The sequence below is a fragment of the Thunnus albacares genome, chromosome 2, assembly GCF_914725855.1.
Source record: "Thunnus albacares chromosome 2, fThuAlb1.1, whole genome shotgun sequence".
NCBI lineage: Eukaryota > Metazoa > Chordata > Actinopteri > Scombriformes > Scombridae > Thunnus > Thunnus albacares.
Genome location: NC_058107.1, coordinates 20,138,473 through 20,162,133, shown reverse-complemented (window position 1 = coordinate 20,162,133; position 23,661 = coordinate 20,138,473). Strand labels below are relative to the sequence as shown.

Genomic DNA, 23,661 nt, shown 5'->3' with positions numbered 1-23,661 from the left:
GGGGAAGAGGGGCCGGCCCACACCCAGTGACTGTAGGCCGAAGGCTGCTGTGTTGACAGACGGCCAGCCAGTGTTTTTGTGTTCGAAAAGTGTTACAGTTGTTACACTGTGCGTCTCGTCTAGACAACAGCCTCTGATTTGAAATCATCATTAATAAAAAACAGGTTGCACAAGTTCGTTGTCACGCTAAGGATGAGTGTAGAGAGTTTGTTGTTCGATCTCTCTGTCATTTAAGTGTTCGCAAGTTTTGTGTCTTACACTTCATGTTTTCCATTTCACATTTCTGGAAACTCCAGTGTCAAGTTTCATGTACAGTACATGCACACGCAAAAAAAAAAAACCCAAAACCCAGATGCTAAAATGTTCTATTCTGCTGTCACTTCATACACAAACACCGCCTAATTAACATCTTTGCTGCTTCAGTGCCCCACCACATGCAACACACTACACAGGCCTACCATTCATAATACAGACACGCACAGTTATATAGGCCGGGAGGAACAAGAGCGTGTTACTTAAGTAATTCATTGATGTCATGCAAACAGGGACGGGAAGCCAAACGTTATATAACCTGGCTGTTAGAAAACTGCTCTCCTGCCAAAGCATACAGATGGGGGCACGATGATGTAATTTCAGTATACACACACACACACACACCAGTGCAAGTCAAGTCACTGCACAGATATTTGGTTATGTACATGATATGATAGTTTAGCCATTAAAGCCAGTATCTGTAGCACACTGGGTTGATGATCAAGTATATAGTCCCCCTTCTGTCTGTGCTCTCATATCCCAACTCACAGCTGGCAGCAGCATACTATTAGTTTTGAATTAACTTGTTGAGAAAAAGTCATAAAAAACAAGATTCACGGTATATTATGTAAAAGAAATGTTTATTTCCATAATTAACACATACAGTACATTATTTTGACCAACATAAAAAGTGCAATATGCATTCAAACTACAGCAATGTACAGTACAAAAGTTACTGCATACTTAAATATAAAAAGAAAATGGTTACAAAACTGTAACCTATTGTGATCGCAGCTTTAAAACTCATTGATGATATGAGCGTAAAAGCTTAACAGCTATGAGCCTCGATGACTCCACTGAGTCTCGTCCGTTTCTCCCAAAGGTGCAAAAAGATGTGACAGCATTTAAATACGAACATGATTGACATGATGATTCACATGTTTTGTACAGCTTCAATGGTGTTTCCAATTTGTTGAGACAGCCAAAGAACTTTGGTCTTTTCACATTTCAAGAAGCACGAATGAGTTTAAAATGTTGGCAACCCTCAAGGATGAGCTAATTTAAAGTAAGGAAGGTTTGGATGTCATATCTTTTTTTGTGTTTATATCTTGTCAAAAATGTCCAGAGAGCTCTGTATGTGGGATAAAAACCTCACATATATTGTATGATTTGACTGCTGTAAATCATTTCCTGTCACACTAGGCATTTCCATTATGATTTCAAGCCATGCAGCGTGACTCCTCACTCTGCTCTCCCAGGATCATTGTGGGGAATTATGAGGTCAATAACATTACTCTAATGTTATTTTGGAAGATAGCTTGTTGTGTACCAGTATTCACACAATAAAAAAAGCAGTGCAAAGGAACAACAAACAAACAAATGTTTCTGTTTTGTTTGTTGAAAACAGTGAGCATGCCTCTGGCAAAACAAAGTCACGACCTTCTCTCTTCACTTTCATCCCATTCACTCACTCAGACTCACATATAGTTACATATTAATTTGTCAACATACACCTCTGGATTAAAATGAGTTCAAAAGTGATTTCCTCACTTTGTCTCGATGTCAGCAAATGAACTGAATTAAACTCTAGCCCGGTGTTCATCTGACAAGGAGCTCCATGAATGCAACATGAGGTAACAATTAATTTTACAACCCTCTAGCATCTAAAACATAAACTGTGTGGTAAACAACTCTACATTTATTAACACTTTACTTTCTGTCAAGCTCCATTGAGTGACCCAAGTTCATCAATGCAGGCCACCACTTTGTACCAGACAGGTAAAAATAATCTAAGTGCCAATGGATACAATACCATCATTTGGTACATATATCAGGTACTAACAGCTGTGGAGTTAAAGGTTATCGAGCTTCTTGTACCGTCTCATCCTGCAGTCTAACACACAGCTCTGTGCCTCTGGTCTCATACGTAAGGCACTTGTTTGTCCATGAATCAAACCAAGTTAGAGGTGAACTGATGGCTTTACACACTTGTCAGATACAGCAATATGACTTTCATCACTGTGAACAGCAGTTTGAGAAACAATGTGGCGAAGGAGTGTATGCTCCTTATAATGACAGTTGGCATTGTTCAGTTTTTTTTTTTCATTTGTCTCCTTAGACTCGACTCTCTCATGCTTCCAAAATCTGTACAACCCTCTACAGCTCCACAGGGTGAGAGATGAGGGGGTACGTGGAGTGCATATAACCTCCACTTGATGTGTCAGCTTCTGGGCTCACCTGGTAGTGCTCTCTCTGGAGTGTGCAGGTCCTTGCAGAGCCGGGGCTGAGCAGAGGTGGTGGACTCCCACTCCAGGCCATGGTCTGGCTCTGGGGACAGCGAGAGGAGCAGTAGTGTTCCTGCGTCTGAGGAGCAGGCTGAGCACAGGTCCTCAGAGGACAAATTGAGGCTGCCCAACTTAGCCAGCGAGTTGGACCGCTTGAGCCTCGAGGGCACGGTTAGGCCTGCCAGACGCATGCGGGTCTCAATCTCCTGCGCCCTCTGACGGACGAGGCCAGGTTTCCCCCTCACGCTGCGCAGACTGTCACTGCTGGAGCTGCGAGTCAAGGTGGAGCCGTGAGGCGAGGAGGTCGGTGTGAGCAAGCCAGACCCCACCACCCCCAACAAGGCTTCATTGGTCAGTGGCACCACCAGTGGCTCTAACCGAACTTGGCATGGTGTAGAAGATGTGAAGCCAGAGAACTCTTCCTCCTCCTCGGTGTGAGAGGGGCTTTTCTTAGAATTGTGGCATTCGTGCAAAGGTTTCAGTGAGTGCAGGCTCTCCTGAGACAAACCTGAAAGTTTCTCTAGTCTCTCGGCACGGCGGCGCACCAGACCAGACCTCCGCAACTGCAAAAGGGTCTCCTGTTGCTGACCAAGGTAGCAGGCCATCCCAGGCGCCTCTTCCTCCAAATCCATTGTCATCAGCTCAGGGACAGCCTCTAAAGAGGCTGCAGACTGACTTTTCTCACTCTCTGTGTTTACTTCTAATAAATCACCACTGTCCTTTGCATCCTCTAGGTGCGGTGAGTCTCCTGGCTGCCCCTCTCTGTCGATTAGAGCTGCAGGAGGGGAGGCAGTACAGTTGGCACAGTCACACAGAGGGCCACAGGGGCGCAACAGTCCCACTGAAGGCTGGAGGCCTTCAGAAGAGGTATGGGATGGTGGGAATGAAACAGTTGGGACTTCAACAGGACTGGGGTTAAGGCAAAGCTTTGAAACCATGGTTGGAGAGACTTCTTTCTGCTTGGACTTGGAATCCCAAGAAGGTGGAAGAGGGATAGATGAAGCTTTTTCCTAAATAACCAGAAAAAAGAAAAATAAATGTCAGAAGGAGAGTGATCATTTCTACACACTAGATTCATGAAGTGCGCAGAATGGTAACAGTTTAATTCCAAAATTTAGGTTAATCATATTTTGTGTAACCCACTTCGGCATTGATTTAAGTTTATAATGTAACTCAAACTCACATAGAGATTAACTGGTGTGCTCAAATGGTTGTTGTTGTTGTTGGAATTTTCATTCAGGGTCGCCAGGTCCATCCCGTTACCCTCCGTATCCCCTTCTACCTCCACATCTTGCGTTTCCTCTCCTCCACCTCCTTCCCCACCCCCTCCATCATCTGGCTGCATGAGTACCTCCATCTCTGCCTCCTCCTTTTGCACCTCCTCTTCATCCTCCTCCTCCACTGTGCTAAACTCCAGCCGCAGACGTAGCTCCTCCAGGGGCTCCGGGCCACGGCTGCTCGTCTGAGCAGCAGTACCCTCTGCTGTAGGCCCAAAAGGGGGCAGCGGCAGACCTTCTCGCCCATCAAATGCTTCGTCGTCCAGCAGGGCGTCCCGCTCCACGTCCTCGATTTCTATGAAGACCTTTTCCATGCCCAGGAGGGGAGGGCCGCGCACAGGCGTTGAGGGCTCACTGTCCAGCGCTGAGTCAGAGAGCCGGCGGAAATAATAGTTGTTGTAGGCGGGATCAATTTCGAGTGAAACAGTCCTACATGGGGAAGGGCATGCTGCACCTTTATCAGACAACACCTCCTCACAGCAGGGAGACATCCCCGGCTCTGGGGTGAGGTGGCCTCCCTCCTCTCCCCCACAACACTGGGACAACCCCTGCTGCCCTTCTGCCATCTCACAGTCTCCATCTGGATGCCACAGCTTGTTGTGACGCTGTTTACTGGAAATATACAAATACAGTGTGCGGAAGGAGAGAAAGAAGTCAATAACAAGTCGACTGAGGAAAGACAACTAGTAAATAAAACTGTGCACACACATCAAGCGAGGGACTGTACCTGGCATCTAGGATTCCCTCGTACTCTGCCAGCTGTCTCATGAAACCTGGGTTAGGTCGTGTGATGCTCCTCTTTTGCTTGACAAAGTTGTAAGCCTTCTCTAGTGACCAGCCAAACTCCTTCATGGCGTAAGCAATGACGGTGGAGGCAGACCGACTGACGCCCATCTTGCAGTGAACTAGACACTTGGAGTGGTTCTTTCTGTGGGGGAGAATTATATATATATATATAATTATTATTATTATTATTTAATTATGTATACATATACATCTTATTAATACATAAAGCCCTTTTCAACCAAGTAAGTCCAGAAACTATGGAGTCACAGGAACTTTACTCTGAAACTAGGAAATAAAAGTCTCTTTTGCTCATTCCTGTTTTCACCACATCTGAAAAACTGTGAAGATTAAACAAATTGGATCTGAAAATTGATTAAACTGATTGATTAAAAAAACGACTGCGCCATCTAAGAAACACAGTACGACAACAACACTGCGTTTTTGTTTTTTGTGTTTAGTCGTAGTTCTTTGTATTTACTGTTGATGTTAATGAATTAATGCAAGCAAAAATGCAGAGGTGAAAATGGAGACTGATAACTCAGATGAATAAAATCGGCAAATTGAGATTTGTTTTTGTCTCTTTGCTCTCTCACTGCCATTCTCTCTCTCACTTTTTCACTCGTTAGCTCTCTTGATCACACCACAATCTCATTCGCTTGTGCACTAAGCTCATTTGCGCACACTGTCCTGTTTTATCTCTGGCTTTTTTTATACTAGTTGGGAATCCGATACCATAACTTAGTGTCCCTTGTCCTAGTACTGACACTGTTGGATCCCAAAGCTTTCCTTATTGTAAGTTGTAGCAGTCACAAGTTTTGCATTTGACCAAAAAAAACACCCCAATAGGTTTAACCAATCAGAAAGTAGCGACTCCAGGGACGTTTGTGGCACCAGGAACTGTGGCTTGGGACAAACTAAATTTAGTCGCTAAAAACGCAGAAGTTCCTAAGATCCTGAAATGGTTCCTGCAGTGGAAACAGGCTAATCATAAAAAAACTGGTGACAATCCACTATTTCTTGACTTTAAATCTCACTCTGGAATTTATAAAGACTTATTAGTAGTATTATATTTCAATTATTATTCAAGTTACGAAATCAAAGACTGAGTGAAAAGTGAAAAAATACTGGAACACCCATGAGTACAGTTATAGAAATGTAGTAGAAAACATGCTGAAAAGTTATTGAGATTAATCCTCCAATGTGTTCTTTGTGTTCTCTGTCAAACTTTGACCCTTAAATACTTTATAGATGTGTGAAATGAGATTTTCATAATTTGACATTTCACAATCGCAGGCGATTCTCCCGTGAGGATGAATTGTTTTTTTTAATCTGATAAATACATGAACCACATGTTTTCTGTTCCATTCAGGACTCACTTTGCTTTAACAATGAAGTTGTACGTGTCATTCCAGTGAGCCAGCAGGTCAGTGGCCTCTTCATCGTAGACGCGTATGTTGTGATAACTGAATGTGCCTGGAAAGAAGTTGTCTATCTCCCGGGTAACGTTGAGGATATAGCCCACTCTGGGGAGAAAAGATAATGTTAATTCATCAACAACATTCTTTCTTGCTCAAATCACAATGAAAATATGGTTATCGTTGCTCCTCCACAATATAAAATATATCACCCTGACTCTTGCAGCTCCTCCAAATTAGATGCATTCCACTCAGAGCCCTACAAACAAAGGAGAGAAAACAGTTTAGACGGAGTGTGTTTTTAATTCTCTATCAGACTGTTCATTCTCCAAAAATAATTATACCATAACAACGATTACTCAAACACCAGCCTTCCTTTGGGAGAGAGGGGAGAGGGAATGGTCCTATCTATGTTATTCACAGGAAACGACAGATGTGACAGATGTTTTTTGTAAATGTAAGAGACGGTATCAGTTGTCCCACCAGGTAGACGTGGTCAAAGATGAGAGTGGCTTTGTCCATCTGGCCCAGGATCAGCAGCATCTCATTGTCGATGAACTCTTTGTACTCCTTCAGGTTGCAGTTCATGTGCTGCTCCAACTCTGTACGGATCTGACAAAAAAAAAAAAGAGTTCTGGCATTAGATTATAAGTATCAGGAATTGTAAACGTGGTTACACAGATTTGTTTGGTTATTGTATTTTAAGCAAATAAAAAAGTAGACCACAAGAAAAGAACAAAACAAAACAGTAGTTTACTTCATTGTGCCTCATATTTACCTGTTTGCAGGTGACATTCTCAAGATCCTGGCACGTCATGATGCTTCTGAGTTTGGCTTTAATAAGGCACTCTGTCCTCTCTCTTTCTGAAGGCCTGCCAGAGATGAAGTCTCATTAAATTTCCGACATGTAGGCAGCAAATGACAGCTATTCGTTCAATGTCACACACTTTCAACAGTAAGTTTGGAAGCAATTAGTATAGTCTGTACATTAAAAATCAGATTTGAGTTTCTGTTCACTGACTTGTCGACAAACATGGTGGGCGAATCTGGCCTTGTTGTCTCCAAATCCTTCATGGCGTTCCACTCGTTGATGCAGCTCTGATCTGAAGCAATGCAGCTCTCGTAGTAGCCCATCCAGGTGAGAGCCATACCTCCGGGGAAGTAGTTGTACCTGCGTGACACCTCACATGCCTTGTGCAGCACCTGGATAGCTGACCTAGATTGTGGTGGTGGTGGAAAAATAAAGGTCAGAGTTATAGATGATTGAAGGAAGTACATTAATAAAAATATTAAATGACTGTGCTGTTTTTAATCTATTAAAAGCTCTATACGCTTCTCTGCATGTGCCCTTTAATACCAGCAGGTGGCAGAACGAGGCAGTACTGCGTCACCTGCCTCTCTGCAGCTGAGTGCCACATGTGTTCATCACATGCAATCAGGGGATTTATTACGCTGTGTCATGAAACTGTAGACAGCCACTGTGGCTCCAGAGGCTGTTTATTACTCACCACATAGCCTGCACTGACACAGGTTTGAAGACATGAGTCCGACCCGCTGTGTTCACAGTAAAGCCCCTGAGGAGCAAGCAAAACAGATGGTCATTCCCTGAGATGGAGCATCATGTGTGTGTGTGTGTTATGTTCATCTGTAGAGTCATGTGTAGGTGCAGTGTGGGGTAAAAGGTTAAGAAATATTAGTGGGTTAAATATATCAGCAGTGCTCTCTATCCTTACAACAGGGGGTCACACTGACAGAGGAAACTCACCCATCTCCATCCAGATGGATTTTTGTATCACTCCACAGAGGTAGCACCATGCCGATCGAACAGCTTTTGCTGGCAGAGGAGAATGAGAATTCAAAACCAGGCGAATACAGGATGTTTACTTTTCTTTAAAATGTCTCAAGTGCAATGTTATTAAAAAAAACTTTGTAATTGTAATCTTAACAATTATCGGGCAAACCAAGAAATAATAGAATTACATCTAAAATAATTGTTGTTTGTAGGAACGACATAATGTCTTGAGCAGTTTTACAAAAAATAAAAGAGTTTTTAAGTTCAGAACTGTCAACACTAATAGAACAAAGCTCATCAGCAGAAAAAAAACCCTCAAAGTAACCATCTGACTGTACACAGCATCTGTGTGCTGTTCACTGTGTGTATAGCAACTCTAGTTTATGTTTGTGGCATTGTTTACATTCATAAAAACAGATAAATGTCAACTCATACCACAAAGTAAATAAATAATTATAATCAATTACAAATGGCCCGTATCTTTTTGTTTATGTCTGTCTGTCTGGCAAGCAGTGATCATAAAACTCCACACACAGCAGTATTATTCCTACCAGTCTTTGTTGGTAAAGTCGATTCCCAGTAGGATGTTCTCCTCTGTGTCCTGTCGCCCACTGGTGTACAACACCACCATGTACCGCACACGATCTGACCATGCACTCTCCAGCCGCACCGCCTGCACAGGGGGCAGTCAGATTACGTTTAATTCAAAGCCATATTTCCTGTTTATTCATGTCCAGAGTAAGTAACACCTACGTAAGAGCTGCCAAGCCAAATTACATTTGATTACTGTGATATTTAAGGAAGAGCTTCTATGATTAGATTACTTTTGACACATAAGTAATCAAATTAAAGTATGTTAAATATAAGATTTACAACTTGTGGATTGAAACATAATTTTGTTGTTCATTTTGACCCTGACCCTCCTGCAAAAATCTGTGTCCAACAGCAGTATCCCAGCTGGATGTGCTAAGAAAACTGGATTACAAACTTGATGTCATAGGGTAACTGAGCCCTCAGGACGTGAGAGCACAGAGGCGGTAAACATAAAATGAAAAAACTCCGCTTCGCACTACCACAGACACACACCATGGAAACTTTTGGTAATGCTCTCCTGAGTGTGTTCAAGTCTGCTCTCATGAGCTAATAATTGCAGTGAGCAAATAAGCGTCTTAAGTACACAATAAAATGCATTCTGGAGGTTTTGCTACGCCAGGTTGTTAGTCACCAGCGTGTATGTGCATGTTTATGTTTTGATGTATGCACATATGTTGTCTCTCACCAGTTTGATTCTGTCCTCCGAGCGAAGAATGTTTATCATCACCTGCAGGTGCTGAGGTAAGTCGCCTGTTGAGGAAGATCATAAAGAAAATTGATCCTTGATGAGTGGCGGCTGATTATGAATCGACCTCGACATTCAGCTGATAAATGTTTGACTTGAAAGAGACGATCTGAAGATGATTAAGTCTGTTTTACACGATGAGTGAAGAACATAATGCATGCTGGGGCACAATGAGCTCATATGATGTATGACTTTGCTCCAGTATGTGAAGTAACAGTGCTCCCTAGTGTTTAACACTAAAGCTTACTCCTGGAAATAACAACAGAACCTGTGCAGCAATTTTTTTTAAATCAGTCAACATGTGATTGAAGAGAAATTAACTGATTTCACAACAGCAAATCAGTCACAAAACCACAATTCAAGAGCTGGTCTTTGTCCATCTTTCATTACTGAGTGCTCGTCGTGCCAGGTCTGAGCTGAGATAAATCAGTGAAGCTCAAAAATAAAACAGGGTGTGGAGATGAGCAGGACCAACAGCAATATGAGGTAGCTGTTGATGGAGAGCGTGTTTGTGACATGTCGCAACAGGTAGACAAATCATGTCATACTGACAGGTTTTAATTACAGCTACTAGCATAAAACAGAGAGTGCTCGACTCTCTGCCTGGTCACGTACAGTCATCTTTGTATCTTATGACTTATAGCTTCATGTCTCTTCAGTCAAATCATAATTAAAAAAAAAAATTCTGATAAACAATAAACAAATCCTTTTGAAGTTCTGGTGCCAACAACCACTTGTTTTCCTCAAATATAATGCTAAGCTAAAATTACAGACTAAAATTAGCTTGCAAAAGAAATTATGATTGAAGGCGTGAAAAAACAAACACATCTTGTTCTAAGAAAACATGATTTGATACTTAAGATGATGTTTCACACATAAACAAAAATACTGAGCACAATTGAAACTTTTTTGGGAGGGGAATGCTTATGGGCAGCTGATTGTCACTCATATCATGTTCCCAAATGTGCACATTCACAGATGGTCTTTCAAAATGTTAAAGTGGGTTCTGACAAAACTTGTCAAGACTTTGTTATGCTCAAAGTATATTATCTTCACAAGAGCCCTAGAGGTTTGGCAAACTGGTTAACAATATCTTTAATTGGCACATATATGTATTAACTGTCACAAAAATGGTAAAAATGTATAAAATAAGGAGAAATTGAAAAAATTGTCCTTTGAGATAAAAAATAAAAGCATTATTCAGCATCAGTATGGTAAAGTTTTAAACTACTGCAGTACTGACAAAGCTGAAGACTTCAAACACATTTCCCGTTATGTTGAGAAATGCAGTGGTTAGCTATCAGTTGTTGGCCCAATAACCCTTCTTTTGCCACTATGATCTATGAGTGGGCTGTGAAAATCTGATATAACCCTTTAAAGTGGGTTTTCAATGGTTTCGATGGACAAACTGTTTGAAAAGCCAAGTGAGTTCATGGCCTCAGTTCACTTGCTCTGTGGCAGCCAAGTTGGCATCTGTTCTGAATAATAACAGCTGCAACCAACTAGAGTCTTACACAGAAACATAAATACATCTACAGACAATCATGTATCATGTGCTCATGCTGATGTGAAAGGTTCAAACCAGTTCAACAGATAGCCTTGACTGACACCACTGATTTTACTTCTATGCCCTGAAACAGCTTTAGAGATAGTGCTTTTTGGGAATTTGTAATACATATGTTTGTATTTTTTTATAAAAACTTTGCTGATGGACCAAAAGATATTTGAATTCTGTGAGCAGCGACTACTTTTAGCTGGAATACCTTCATCAAGCACTTAGCATAAGTCACATCACTGTCTCTTTTCTTCCAGAAGGCCATGGTTACTGGGAAATCACACAACTGTTTCCTCGGCCAAAAGTTTTCGAGAACAAAGCAGGACCAGCAAATATGTGGGCTACCTGACAAAGTGGCTGGTAGAGTGGACGCAACCACGACTTGCCAAATGGCTTGGCGTGACTTTGGCTGTTGGCTGGTACTGATTTCCCATCAGGCCAGGTCCTCCTTGTGTCTTTAAAACTAGGCTATTAATCGTGGCTTTCAGTGTTGACATTTTAAAAACAGCCTTTGATTGAAGACACCAGCCAGTTCATCGCTCAAACCAACTTGTTATGTGACTTCAGATTTGAATTAATACAATAAATGTGGAGTGTCTCTATTCATTTTCTATCCAGATAAGTCACCAGGGGAAAGTTGGCATGTAGGGAAATAAAAGTCCTTACATACCCATAAAGACACTGATAGAGTTAACACTGAAAGTCAGCAGCACTGTCCTCTATAACTGTAGTGTAGCATCGATGTTGCAGTTAATTTACATGTTGCCAAAAGCTGTTTCACCCTCAAACTCAATTTCAATTTAACAATTAAGCTTGAACGTTAGAAAGTCATAATTCACATACAATGATTTAATCTGTCAGTGTTTCATCAATGGTGTGTTTCTTCGGTAAAATTCATCAAATGAACAAAAAGTCATTCAGGTATGCTGAGAATACATTTACCAACTCAGTAAATGTTGCATAGTGAGAAAAACAGAGACACTGAAGGTAATACAAACATTAAGGCCGTCTTTTAATTGTCGACAGAAGTTTTGCCCACGGTGTCACCATACGCTGGATTTAAGCACTAATCTGCCTAAGCTATATGTCTGGAACATGCTTATCAACGAAGCAGCCTCCATCCTCCTCACCTCTGCTACACACATCTGCTGCAGAACATTAACTCATCAGACAAACCTGCAACATAACCTGGACTGACTAACAGCTCGACAGTCTGACGAGCAGATTGATGAGACCAAAACAACAGTTTGGATAGATGTGGATAATCAGGTGAACTCCTGTTGAACTCTGTGTGTGTGTGTTGTGGCCTTGTGGTTCTCACCTGCATGTTTGTGGTGAGGATGTGCTTTCTGGCCCTGGTGACTGCTCCCCTGCTGCAGGAAGAGAGCAGCACCCTTCACCATGAAGAAGCTCTCACTCAGGCTGCAAAACAAATGGGAGACATGAGTTATAATCACTGGAACATAAGACGCTACACATCAGACGCCACGCTGCAGAGCAACAGCTCAGCCCTTTGGCTACATATTGTCCAAGCTTGTTTATTAGATAGTGAGGCTGAGAAGTGGGACACAAGATAAATGAAATACTCAGCTTTAACAGGTCGGTTCAGTTCAGTAGACGCAGGAAACGAGATGAGCATAAATCACGGTTGTCTGTTGCCGGTGAATTACCACAACAGCTGAGTGGAAAAGCCCAGCTGCCACGTTACAGAGACAGACCTCAGGTCTGCAGCAGCCATGAATCAAGCTTTGATCCTGAATGCTTATCTGTCTTTTTTCTGCTGCATGGGCTGCATGCAGATTTGACTTATCAGCTCTCTGCTAGCTTGGCCTAATGCAACACAGCCCTAAATAAGTGACCAAACTGCAGTTACAAACATTTACAAAATGACTGAAAAGCTGCGGTTATAGTAACAGTTCACACCTGCCTGTAAAAAAAAAACAAAAAAACTGACTTTCTCAGGTTAGGCTTTGGAGCTGTCAACAGATGACATAAGTGAGGAACTGCAATAAAAAAGAGCTGAGGTGTTTCCTCCAGGCTGACTTCAATCATTCCATTTCACTGGAAAACAATGTGACCACATTCATAAATCATAAATCTACCTGGCAGCAGGGTGGAACACATACACACATACTGTGTGTGCAGTCTGGCAAACGAGGACATCATTAGGAAAATATAGAACTGACGAGTGACGGGAACAGGATCCACAATCCATACAGGTACTTAAGACAGACCTGTCTGTAAACACAGATACAAAACTGCTGCACTTATACTGTCAGTATTACTGCTGAATGTCAGCTTAAAAGAGCAACACTGGCATCAGCCTGATATTATTTTATGATTAAAATAAAGTGTTAATAAATTATCACCTAAACTGACATCAATGACTACAAATTTGTGCATCACATTTTTATGTCCAGCCAGCGTCACAGACCTACAATGACCCTGACCAGCTCTAAAACCGCTCAATCAGCTCTCTCTGATTAGACTTTCAAAACCCACGTACAGAAGAGCAGGCCTGGGCCAAACAGATGATTTTCTGGGAACAATGGCCATCGTTTTGTGCACCTCACAATAAATTCCCTCCGCCCCCAGCGCCACAGAAAAAAAGTTCCACAGTGACAAAGCATGGGGGTGGACACTTCTCAGCAAGCGCTTTTGTCTCACTTTGGTGGATTTTAGTTTCAGTCTGTTCACTGTTTGAGATTTATGAGGCTGTCAGGAGGGTGTACTGTCAAAGAATGATGGATAATATGAGGCAATGGCAAGAGCAAAAAGAAGGTTACAGCTCCATTACTGCTCAGTACTGTGAACAAATCCCTGCTGCTCATTCTTCCCATTTCAACTTAAAGTCCACAGGACCTAGACTGTGACACCTGATAACTTCCCAGAAAAAAAAAACAAACTTTAAAATTGCAGACTAGTGAAACCTGAGGATGTGTGTAAATCAAGAGCTGTCCTACTGTTTCAGAGGCCCTACTCAGACGTCCTAATTAAACAGCCTTAGCTCTACTGTCTCTTGCCCTGCGGCACCCTGCTATCAGCCTCTCCACAAACACTAGAGCTAAAAATACATCTAGTATCAAAGCAAACAAAGACTATGACAAAAAAAGCTTGCCAGATAGCGTCAATGATTCCACATGATTACATCCTAGAGTGCCTAAACCCCATTTACTGTAGAAGACACTGAACGCCAACACATCAGATCATATACACAAGAAATACAGCTACTACAGTGATTTATGCTCCTCTGAATAACAGCTGCCAGTAAATGATAGCTTATTTTCAGAGAAGTGAAAATCAGCTGGTATATTCAGTAATTGATTCAGCATGCTGGCCTAAAATGAAATGATCCAGACAACATTCATACAAATATTGAACTAATGAATTAAACCTTAAAGCAATGCAGAGAATCCAAACTTGTTTTGAAACTATTTAAAACATAATCACACATCCTATTACACGGCCCAAACCTGAATAAAGTTTTGAATATTCCTTGATGTCAAACATCATCAGTGAAGAACTTAACTCACATGCGGTTTATCTCACTCTGGGTCAACACGGCGTTCTCCACAAAATAAGGTAGCATCTTCATCATGGCCTCCTGAATGGGTTTTACAACCAGATGCATCCTGTTGAAAGAAGCGAACCCAGGCCTCTCCCGCACAATCTAACTCCTCTTCATCAGCCTCCAGAAACAGTGATGGAGCAAAGTGCAAAAAGAAGAGCGTCTGTGGTTTCAGGTTTCTGCTTTTGAGTGACAGACTGACTGACAGTCTGCTCTCATCTGTGCTGCTCAGTGGAGAGGTGCCGTCTGTTTGGATGCCACTCCCTCTGTTTCCTCCTCCCTCATCCGAGCGTCTGTGTGTGCGCGTGCGAGTCAGACTCCTGCCTGGAGGGACGTACTGCAGTCTCCACTCCCTGCCTTAGGCTCACGCAACTGTGCTTGTCTGCTCCCTCTCACACTCTTCTACAGTACAAGTTACACCGTAAAAAAAAAAAGACATAAATAGTAAATCACTCTTGTATTTGTTGTTGGAAAGAACAACAATCACGAGCAAATATCCAGAATGTTGCAAAGGGCGATGAATCTGGTACAACTCAAGAGATGGATTTCCCCTTCCTTGAGCATGAATGCTGAGATTCTGTACTTTCCTCTTCCATCAGGTCTGACTCAGTGAAAAATTAACAACAGGTTTCCACTTATCCAGTGCAAAACATGTCCACTTTTAGGATCGTGTACTCTGCTGTCCAACAGAAATCCATTCACTGAGAGAGCTGTGGAGAAGTGGAACCACTTGTTCAACTGGAGGGGGAAAAAAAAAAAAAAAAAAAAAGCAGACAAAGGCGTTGTGGCCAAAACTTCCAAATGGGATGTCTTGATGTGCATGCCACCTTCTGGGTCAACAGAATCCAAGGTAGTGCCTCCAGGGAGCTTAACACATGGGCCAAGCATGGATGGAAAGGGCAGTGAGAACTGGCTATCTCCCAAAACTCCCAAATCTCATTATGCCCGGGTTTATAAGGGAGGGATTATCTTGTCTCTCTCCTTCAAGTGGCCAGCGCTGGCTGTCACTCACTGTCATGTACCGCAAACGAACCACAATGTTTTAGATTGTTTGCAATGGTTAAGGAAAAACAATTATGTCTAATGGATCCGCAAAAACAGTCACTGTTCCTTGTAGATGCAAAAAAGGAAGAAACAAAGAGCTTTAAAATACATTTACGAAATTCCAGTCCAAAAGAACCATTGAAATTGAGCCTGAAGATTAGTCTCTGTTTGGGGCTAATAGAACGTAGGCTGTAACCTTCTTTCTCACTTTCTCTCTCACACTGAGCACGCAAACTCCCCCCCGCACAGACATACACACGCACAATGAAGTGGCACGACTCTGCTAATCTGGAAGGATTTGCTGACAGACATTTACAATAGCTTTGCGACACAGATAATAAGATAGCCCTCCTATTCTTTCTTGACAATAGGGCAAACGTCTGTAACACATGCTCGCTAGCAGATACTGTACTCTACAAGCTGCATGCTCAGTCATGTTCCAGGTGGAAACTTGGGACAGCTCTATGTGTCAGGTGCATCTAGAAGTGAAGGGACTAGGTCAGACTCGGGTACGGTCTCCACTCATGAGGCCAAGCTTTAGGAGCAGCAGGCAGAGTTGATGGCACGTCACAGAGTTAAGGTATAGTTTGTTGTTGCAGCAGTGGCCAGATGGACCTGAACGGGGCCAAACAAGACCAGATGTCCTCTAAGCCACTGCTCTGAATCACCAGTTGTACCGGTATGTGGAAAAGGTGCAGGATTACACACAAGACTCAATACAAAGAGGCTACGTAGAAGCAGTAACCAGGCTGGTGTATTCATGGTCTCAAGAGTGTTTTGCACACACCGGCACAATGATGGGGGAGGAAAAAAAAAAAAAAAAAGGCTCCTCTTGGGGCAGTCAGTTGCATAATGCTGGCATTTTCTCACTGACACCACTGAAAGGGGTAGAGAGAGAGCAATGGCACAGGGAGGAAAAACCTCCTCAGGTGTCAGGGGGAGACATGGAGGGCCTGCGCATGAAAGTAATGACATCATCATGTTACTGAGGAAAGATTAAACTAGAAGAAAGATCTTCTGCTACAGTTCATCTGCCTACATTTCTTCTTCTATCCACACACGTTCTACATTCAAATCCAGAGGAGTATGTTGACATATTACGGTATTTAAATAAACAGTCTTAACAAATGAGCTACTTGAGTGAGAAAGTATTGTGATGAGTTTTAATGACTTCACATTAGAAGGAGGCCTTTTTCTGCTGTTTTTGGAGCTCATGATCTGTTGATCCTTCATCTTACTCTCTGTATTGAATCCCTCTTCTTCATTCCACACCGTGTCTACATGCTTAAACACACATTTTTGTCAAATCTGCTTCTTGCTCAACTCTGCAGTGTACAAGGTGGTAAGATGAAATCGTTCCTTGGTTCAGTGCCACCGACACCTGCATGATGTTTAGTTTGGCCTCCATCAAACCCTTGTCATCATTATCAAGGTCAGCCGAGAACACCAAGTATTCCCACTTGGCAGCCGTTTAGCTGTCCATCAACAGCTGGAGCTATCAACGGTGGTGTACTAGTTCAGAACACTCTGATCTGAAGAGAAATATGTCTGTCAAATGAAAGACAACTTAATAGGGCTGTCAAAAATGACATTTGATTATTCCTTCGCCAAAAACACATAGGTTTGAACCATTCGGACATAATGCACAAAAATAGATATTTTATGTCCATAAGAGGGACAAACCAATACAACGCAAGACATAACTACTTGTACAGGTATATTTATTTTAATTTACTTCAACATGAACATGTCTTTTAAAAGATCTACACAGCTACACAATACAGAATAGACAAATAAAATAATATCCTATACTGTAAAACTTAATTTAAAGATCGTAGACCTCTCTTTCTGCGTAGTGGTTGGTGCTAAAGTGAGAATTGAGGACATGCTGTCTCTCAGAGCAAGATCAAATGAATGATTCGTAATTGATATGTTATAGTGTAGGCCAGAACATCTCTACAGCACAACAATATTTAATTTAAAATGGTATTTTGACACACATTTCACCTTTAACAAATATTGCACCTCCTGTGATTTTAAAATTGTAGTCGGCCATATTGCGATTTCGATAAAATTTCAATTAATTTTTCAGCCCTAAAGGTGACGCTGTGTGACTGTGTGTTCAGTGCAGTGGCCAACGTGAGAACTCACAAGGCAGACAGCTGCGGTAGTGCTGCTTTTTTTTTTTTCTCCCACAATCAAATGTCTGGCTCTTTCCTACAATTCAATTGTATAATTGAACTTATAATATTCATTGACAGCCCTACAACTTAATATACCATAATATTATAAAATGTGAACTGAGTGGGAATTTAGTTGCATAACGTGGCTTACCAGACCCTCAAAAATGGAAGTAATCTTGAGGCAAGACAGGGCTTGCATCACACATAGGCTAGATCATTCTCACATACATACATAGCTCAGGGACTTTACGAAGACTATTGCATAACTGATAGAAACTAGAAAGATGCGTTCATTCATCTTCGGGGTCAGAAGAGTTTTGCTTCTTCAAAAATTCCTCTAGATTATCCAAAACTGTTTTCAGCATCAAAGACATTAAAAAAACAAAAACAAATCACAAACTCAAAACAAGAATGCACATTTACGTTAGAAAAGGGGATTTTGTCGATATGAATGACATATACAGAACCTCACTGTCATGACAGTGAGGCTATGACTAACGTTACTGTTTTGTTTCTTACCAAATAAACTACTCATTACATATCTGAACTGAAAAGTGAATCTCTCCAGTAAACAACCTCATTGTCGTTACAGTAGGCTCTCCTTACTTTGAAATGGCCCCAGGGATTCACAAATGATTATAATTATTCTTTAGGAAAATGACATTATCAAGTTTAAACATGACTGAGTCACTCTGTCACAATTTGAAAAGCACTAATCTCTTATCCGTAAATAACAAAACCATCAACAGAAGTGCTGCAACTATTTGAAGAAGAAAGTAATCTATTATTTAATAAGTGATGTCTTCAAATAAATGACTCATCCTTGGTCTTGTGTCACCACTGTAGAACATAAAATGATGCATTTTAGACTGAATCACTGTTGTGCACTGACTGAAAGTGATGGTACTGCTTCCCAAAAATAACGATGGCAGGAGAACAAGAAAATATTGTCAATTATTTGATTTATTCTTGTAGATGCAAAAATGAACATTTTGAGATGTATTTTTGTGGAGGCGCGACGACCAGCGCAAGCAGTGCTCCAACTGTTTGGTATTTTCCTGACTTTGAGAGTTGCTTTTTGTGTCTGTTCGGTATTCTGGTGACCAGCACAGAGTGCACAGTGCACAGGTTAGAGGAGAGGCACAGACAGTTGAGAGGTTCATTCAAATGAAGCAGTGCAAAGACAGCTGTTGTATTTTGGTTGCAATTTGGTCCCTGATGTTGCCCTGAGAACAGACGTCTCAGAACCACATCAAAACATTTCCTTAAGAAAAGCTTTCCGTTTGTTGAGCTGTCGTTATCAGTTTCAGGGCTATATGAACAGTGATGTGACTGGCTGAGAGAGTATTTAAAAATCACCACATACACTGATCTATAGTCACCTTCACCCAGCACTTTTGCACGTTGTGCTGCTGCACTTACATGAACCAAAAGAGCAGATGTGCATAGAGACGCACAGACAGTCCGTGTGTTTAAGACCTTACATCTTGCGCTTGATGTTGCACTTGTGCGGTTAAAATAGGGCCTTTCATGTCTCAGCTCAACCACAAGTGAAACAATGACTGTCTTACCAGAGCTTGCATAGTGGAAGAGGTTCACTGTGTGAACACTTTGCTGCTTAGTGTCACCACAACAACCAAGTATCAAAATTACAATCAACTTTCTGTTAACCCATGCAATACATGCAAGTTGTGTAAAAGCTAAATACAAAAAGCTGCAAAGAAGTGACTCAAGTGACTCAACTGATGATACATGTATCAGGAACATGTTCAATCTAAGTGCTGATAAAAATACAGACACATTTGTCAACATATTACTTGAGAAACTACTGAGAATAACATGGTTTTACAGTTGGCTATTATGAATTGATGACTCTGCCAACAAGACAGACAGGCAGATGTTTTATTACTCTGACGCTCAGTTGTTGATGCCAGCTAGTCTGCCGACACTCCAGATCTCAGTAAATGACTCAAAGACCGTTGCAGTCAATCAGTCAACAACACCTGTTCATAAAATTTGACCTGCTTTGCCATGTATTATGCAACAAAAGCACTAAGCTAAACTTAAAGTAAACTTACCTTTGATTTATTCGCCGTTCATCTTCACTCCCAAAATCCTGCAATACAGATATAGGGGAAAAATGAATACCACACCAAAACAGATTTGATGGCGTTATTAACAAAGACTCCCAGCCTGCCACTCAAACAGAGCCTACAGGCTTGTCTGTATTATTCCAATCATAAGCTTTAATTAATAAAATGTCAAATATGGTACTGTGAGCAAATACCAGTGTAGTCAGTACAAAATGCAGGGGTGTTATGTTATTTAATGGCATCAATGCCACCTGAAGAGAAGTAAGAAATAAGCATATTAAAACAAACATGGCCTGCAACCAATTAGATGACGAGCCAATTATGATTATGCCGTATTGGGGAGCTGGTGACAAGGCTGAGTGACAATTTTGACAAGTTCAGCTGCTCAGCCTGCTCACACTGCAGCATTCAAAGCCAAAAGCATTGCTCCAGCTTGATCAAAGTCCTGCAACTTATCCTGCTTAAAGCCCACCACACTCAGCAACATCAGGATGAAATTCAGATTGAACAGTTTGGGAGGATAGTGCAGCAAGCCAGTGTTTCATCTAGTTCAACAGGGTTGCTATGTCTTGTGGTTTTGCACCAAAATACAGCTGCTAATCTTGATGCTTTTTATGGAGAGACTGTGAACCATCTCTAAAACTGGGGTTTACCAAAACTCACCCAGTCCTCTTGGACCAGTTTAATGTAGAACAACATTTGTTTGCTTTGTTGTTCACTGTCGAGCTTGCTACTGACTGATTTTTCACAAAAAGTAAAGTAATTTATTTGGAACAAATATCCAATTCTGACTAGAATAATGCTACACATACAGGATCACACAGAAGGCATAAGATGGGAGGAACAAATAAGGCATGTAAATGATAAAACGCTATCTCACGCCACTGAAATAAGCATTGAAAAATCATATAGCTGCCAACGTAGAACAGCTGCGAGAAAAGTATATTCAGCAGGAAAAAAACAGAGGAAAAAAAGGCTATGGCATATAGAAAACGCAGGAGTACCATTAATTAATAACCAATTATTCTGCAAAGAGAGCAACATACACTTCATAATTGACTCTCCATAACTGAGTTATGTGAAACAGTCTTACATATTACCTACATCTCAGCATCTATTTACATCCCTGTTTACCTCAGTTCTCTTTCTCTGCGCTTCCTACAGTAGTACTCCACCACCCCACCCGCCCCTCATGAGTAGATGACATCATAGCTGCAGCAGCTTCCTGACAGCTTTATCTGTCCAACGCATAGACTTTATATACAGTCTACGGTTCAACCTTAACCAGGCTGCTGGACTACACCAACCGGTCCAGGGACGAAACCCAATCAAATTAACAAACCAATTCCTTAAAAAGGAGCAATCTATTTGCAATAAGGAAGTATGTTACAACATGCATGCTTTTGAACACCTTCATCCATTGAAACAAGGTGTATGTTGCCTGACTTTGTTTTGATTAAACCCAGCTATAGCTCAAACACTGATGGTTGTATATTAATGCAGCTTTTGATGTCAAACCTGTTTTCTCTGATGTGGTCATGCAGAGCAGGATAAGGTGAGCTACTGTAGTATAACTAGAGTTGGTAGTTAGCGCCCCCATCCGACAGTGAAGACGAGGAAAATGACTGTACTTGAAAATAGCAAAAGGAAGTTCTTCATCATCTTTGAATGATCATGTATCTGAAGCAACGACAGTCACTTCTTCTTGCTCTGTGGGTCCAGAAACCGCACAGCTCAAACTCTTTAAAGCTGTAGTGAGGCATCAGGAAGAATTTAGGGAGATAAATCTTTTACACATAATGAGTGTTTACCTAACTGGAAATCCCTACTTCCCCATCCTGCCTTTGAACAAACAGAACAACACTGTGATATGGAAATATCCTGTTTGTTGTCTGCTAATGAGAATATAGCTAGCTAAGCCAAGCAACCGCAATAAAACATCGACATCTTATTATTTCTACATATATTCTTAACGCTCAGTAATGTGCATTTAGCAGTGGTTGGACTGCAGCTTCGTCAGGCTGTTAATTAATGTCGTTTGGACCTTGAGCCAGGCAAACTGTTTGATAAAAATGTTAAAGATAAAACGTTATTTTCAATGTCAGCCAGTCACATCATAAACAGCTAACGTTAGCTGCAGCTTATATCATTCATAAGGCACTTGCCAAACTAGAGCTGGAGTTATTTCTTTATTAATAGCCCCAACTAAACTAACAGGTGTGAGGATTTTTTTGAATTATTTAAGAGCTCTACTAGCATATGTGGTGACCAGCAATATCTGCTTATTATTATAAGTAACGAAGACGCTGCTAGCTACCGTCGGCTAACGACCTAGCACAACACGTTAACTAACGGTTGCTAATTTAGCTTCAATCAGCGGGCCTTATTCTCCGGCTACATCTCTCCCACCTCTCCCTCATCTTTTACACGAACACCACCTCAACCACACCAGAAAGGCGTTTCTGTTCGTCCGGGACCAAACTCACCTCCCCTGCGGTCGTGGTAGTTGTGCTGGCAGTGGATGCGGCACTCGGGGTCGGGGACCGCTGCAGAGTAACCAACGCCATGGCTGGAAGCTGAGGATGCACCGGCCGGCCGCTGTGGCCTGGAGAGCTGCTAGCTGCTGCTGCTGCTGCTGCTGCCGGGCTAACGACACATACAACTGATGGATGGACGGATGGATGGAGGGAGAGGAGCCGTGATATCCTGCAGGCAGCGCTGTCTGTGCAGGAGGTGGTGCCTCCAAGGCCCCGGTCATCCCGGTGGAACTTTGCTCTGGGTTATTATATAGTAATAAAATAATAACAACAATAATGAAGCAAGGAAAATGTATTGCATACCACCTGTACACAAGGCAATTCAGATATATACACAAGAAACTCAAGGAGGTAGCTATAAAAAGACATTATATAAGTAGGATTTAAGAAATAAATACACTGCAAAAACTCCCCTACTTGAAACGGTACAAAATATTTTTTGAAATGGTGAAATTTTATTAAGCAAGCATTATCAAGCAAGAAAAAATGCCAAAGGGGTAAGCAAAAATGACTTAGGTTTTCTTGAAACTAGCATAAAATCTATCTATCATCCAACATGATCTAACCTTAAAACTAGCTTTAAAAAAGACTTGGATTTAAGCCTGTTTGGTTTCATATAAGAAATGAACTAATTCAAGTTAAAGAAGCTTGAAACTAGATTATTTGCCTTTAAAGTCACCTCAGTTTATGAGGTTATGAGTTGTGAAATGCTACCTTTTAGATTGGCTCACTTTAGGAATTAAAATGTTCAAACACTTTAGTTGCGGTCTGATTTTTGAAATTAGGAAAGCAATTTTGTTTTCTCATAATAGAGATGTGAGATATTGCGTAATAACTTTTCAGACTTGTTTCTTGTCAGCTCTATCTGAAAAACAGCCTGAATACTTTACTAAGAAAAATGAAGACCAGTTACCTTGAAACAAGTCCAATAACCTACCATGTGTTTGACAGGAGTATTTGTCTTTAATAAGAAAAAAAAAATCAGGTTTAATCATCCTAAAATAAGATATTATAACTTTCTTGAATTTCCTTTTTTGCAGTGTTTAGAGGAAAGACAAACTAAAATAAAACATTAAAATAGAAGAATAAAAAAATAAAGCGCAGTTACAGTGCAGTCAGAGATATGAATAAATAACCTCAATTTTGATTTACTAGAATGCAGGGACAAACAGAGAGGTTCATGCCAATTATAACAATAAGAAGAACAACAATACTATAATAACAATATAATAATAACTAGAACATTTTGGAACAAACATACAGTGTGACTGCTGATTGGTGTGTGTTGCTGCTTTTTTATTTTGGATGTTACAAAGTGGATGTGTGATGGAGCACTGCATTTTTGTCAGTATACTGTATGTGATAGTGGCAGTCAGACTTGTACTTTGTGCACTAGGGATGACAGTAGTCTATTTGTATCTGTGATAGTCCTATTGCAGACAGCCTGTAATATGAGTGCTAGTTGCACCAATAATAGCATCGTAACAGTAGTTACAGAGGTTCATTGGCCACTACTACAGGCATCATAATGTTAA

The 23,661-nt window shown here is 41.2% G+C and overlaps 1 protein-coding gene across 2 annotated transcripts; it reads right to left on the bottom strand.

Moving 5' to 3' along the window:
* Window positions 1-874: 874 nt before the first annotated feature.
* ssh1a (slingshot protein phosphatase 1a) lies at window positions 875-22,828 on the bottom strand. Of its 2 annotated transcripts, XM_044371577.1 has the most exons (15): window positions 22,076-22,828; window positions 19,575-19,612; window positions 12,023-12,123; window positions 9,087-9,151; window positions 8,359-8,480; window positions 7,781-7,849; window positions 7,524-7,589; window positions 7,037-7,231; window positions 6,794-6,887; window positions 6,499-6,627; window positions 6,228-6,274; window positions 5,977-6,123; window positions 4,542-4,742; window positions 3,721-4,426; window positions 875-3,547 (listed from the first exon to the last, which is right to left on the bottom strand). In XM_044371577.1, the coding sequence occupies exons 1-15, from the start codon at window positions 22,154-22,156 to the stop codon at window positions 2,474-2,476; spliced, it is 3,135 nt and encodes a 1,044-aa protein (XP_044227512.1). In that variant the 5' UTR covers window positions 22,157-22,828; the 3' UTR covers window positions 875-2,473. The 2 variants fall into 2 exon arrangements, with proteins under 2 accessions (XP_044227512.1, XP_044227518.1); XM_044371583.1 differs by lacking the exons at window positions 19,575-19,612; window positions 22,076-22,828 and adding an exon at window positions 14,235-14,959.
* Between the last annotated feature and the right edge of the window lie 833 nt (window positions 22,829-23,661).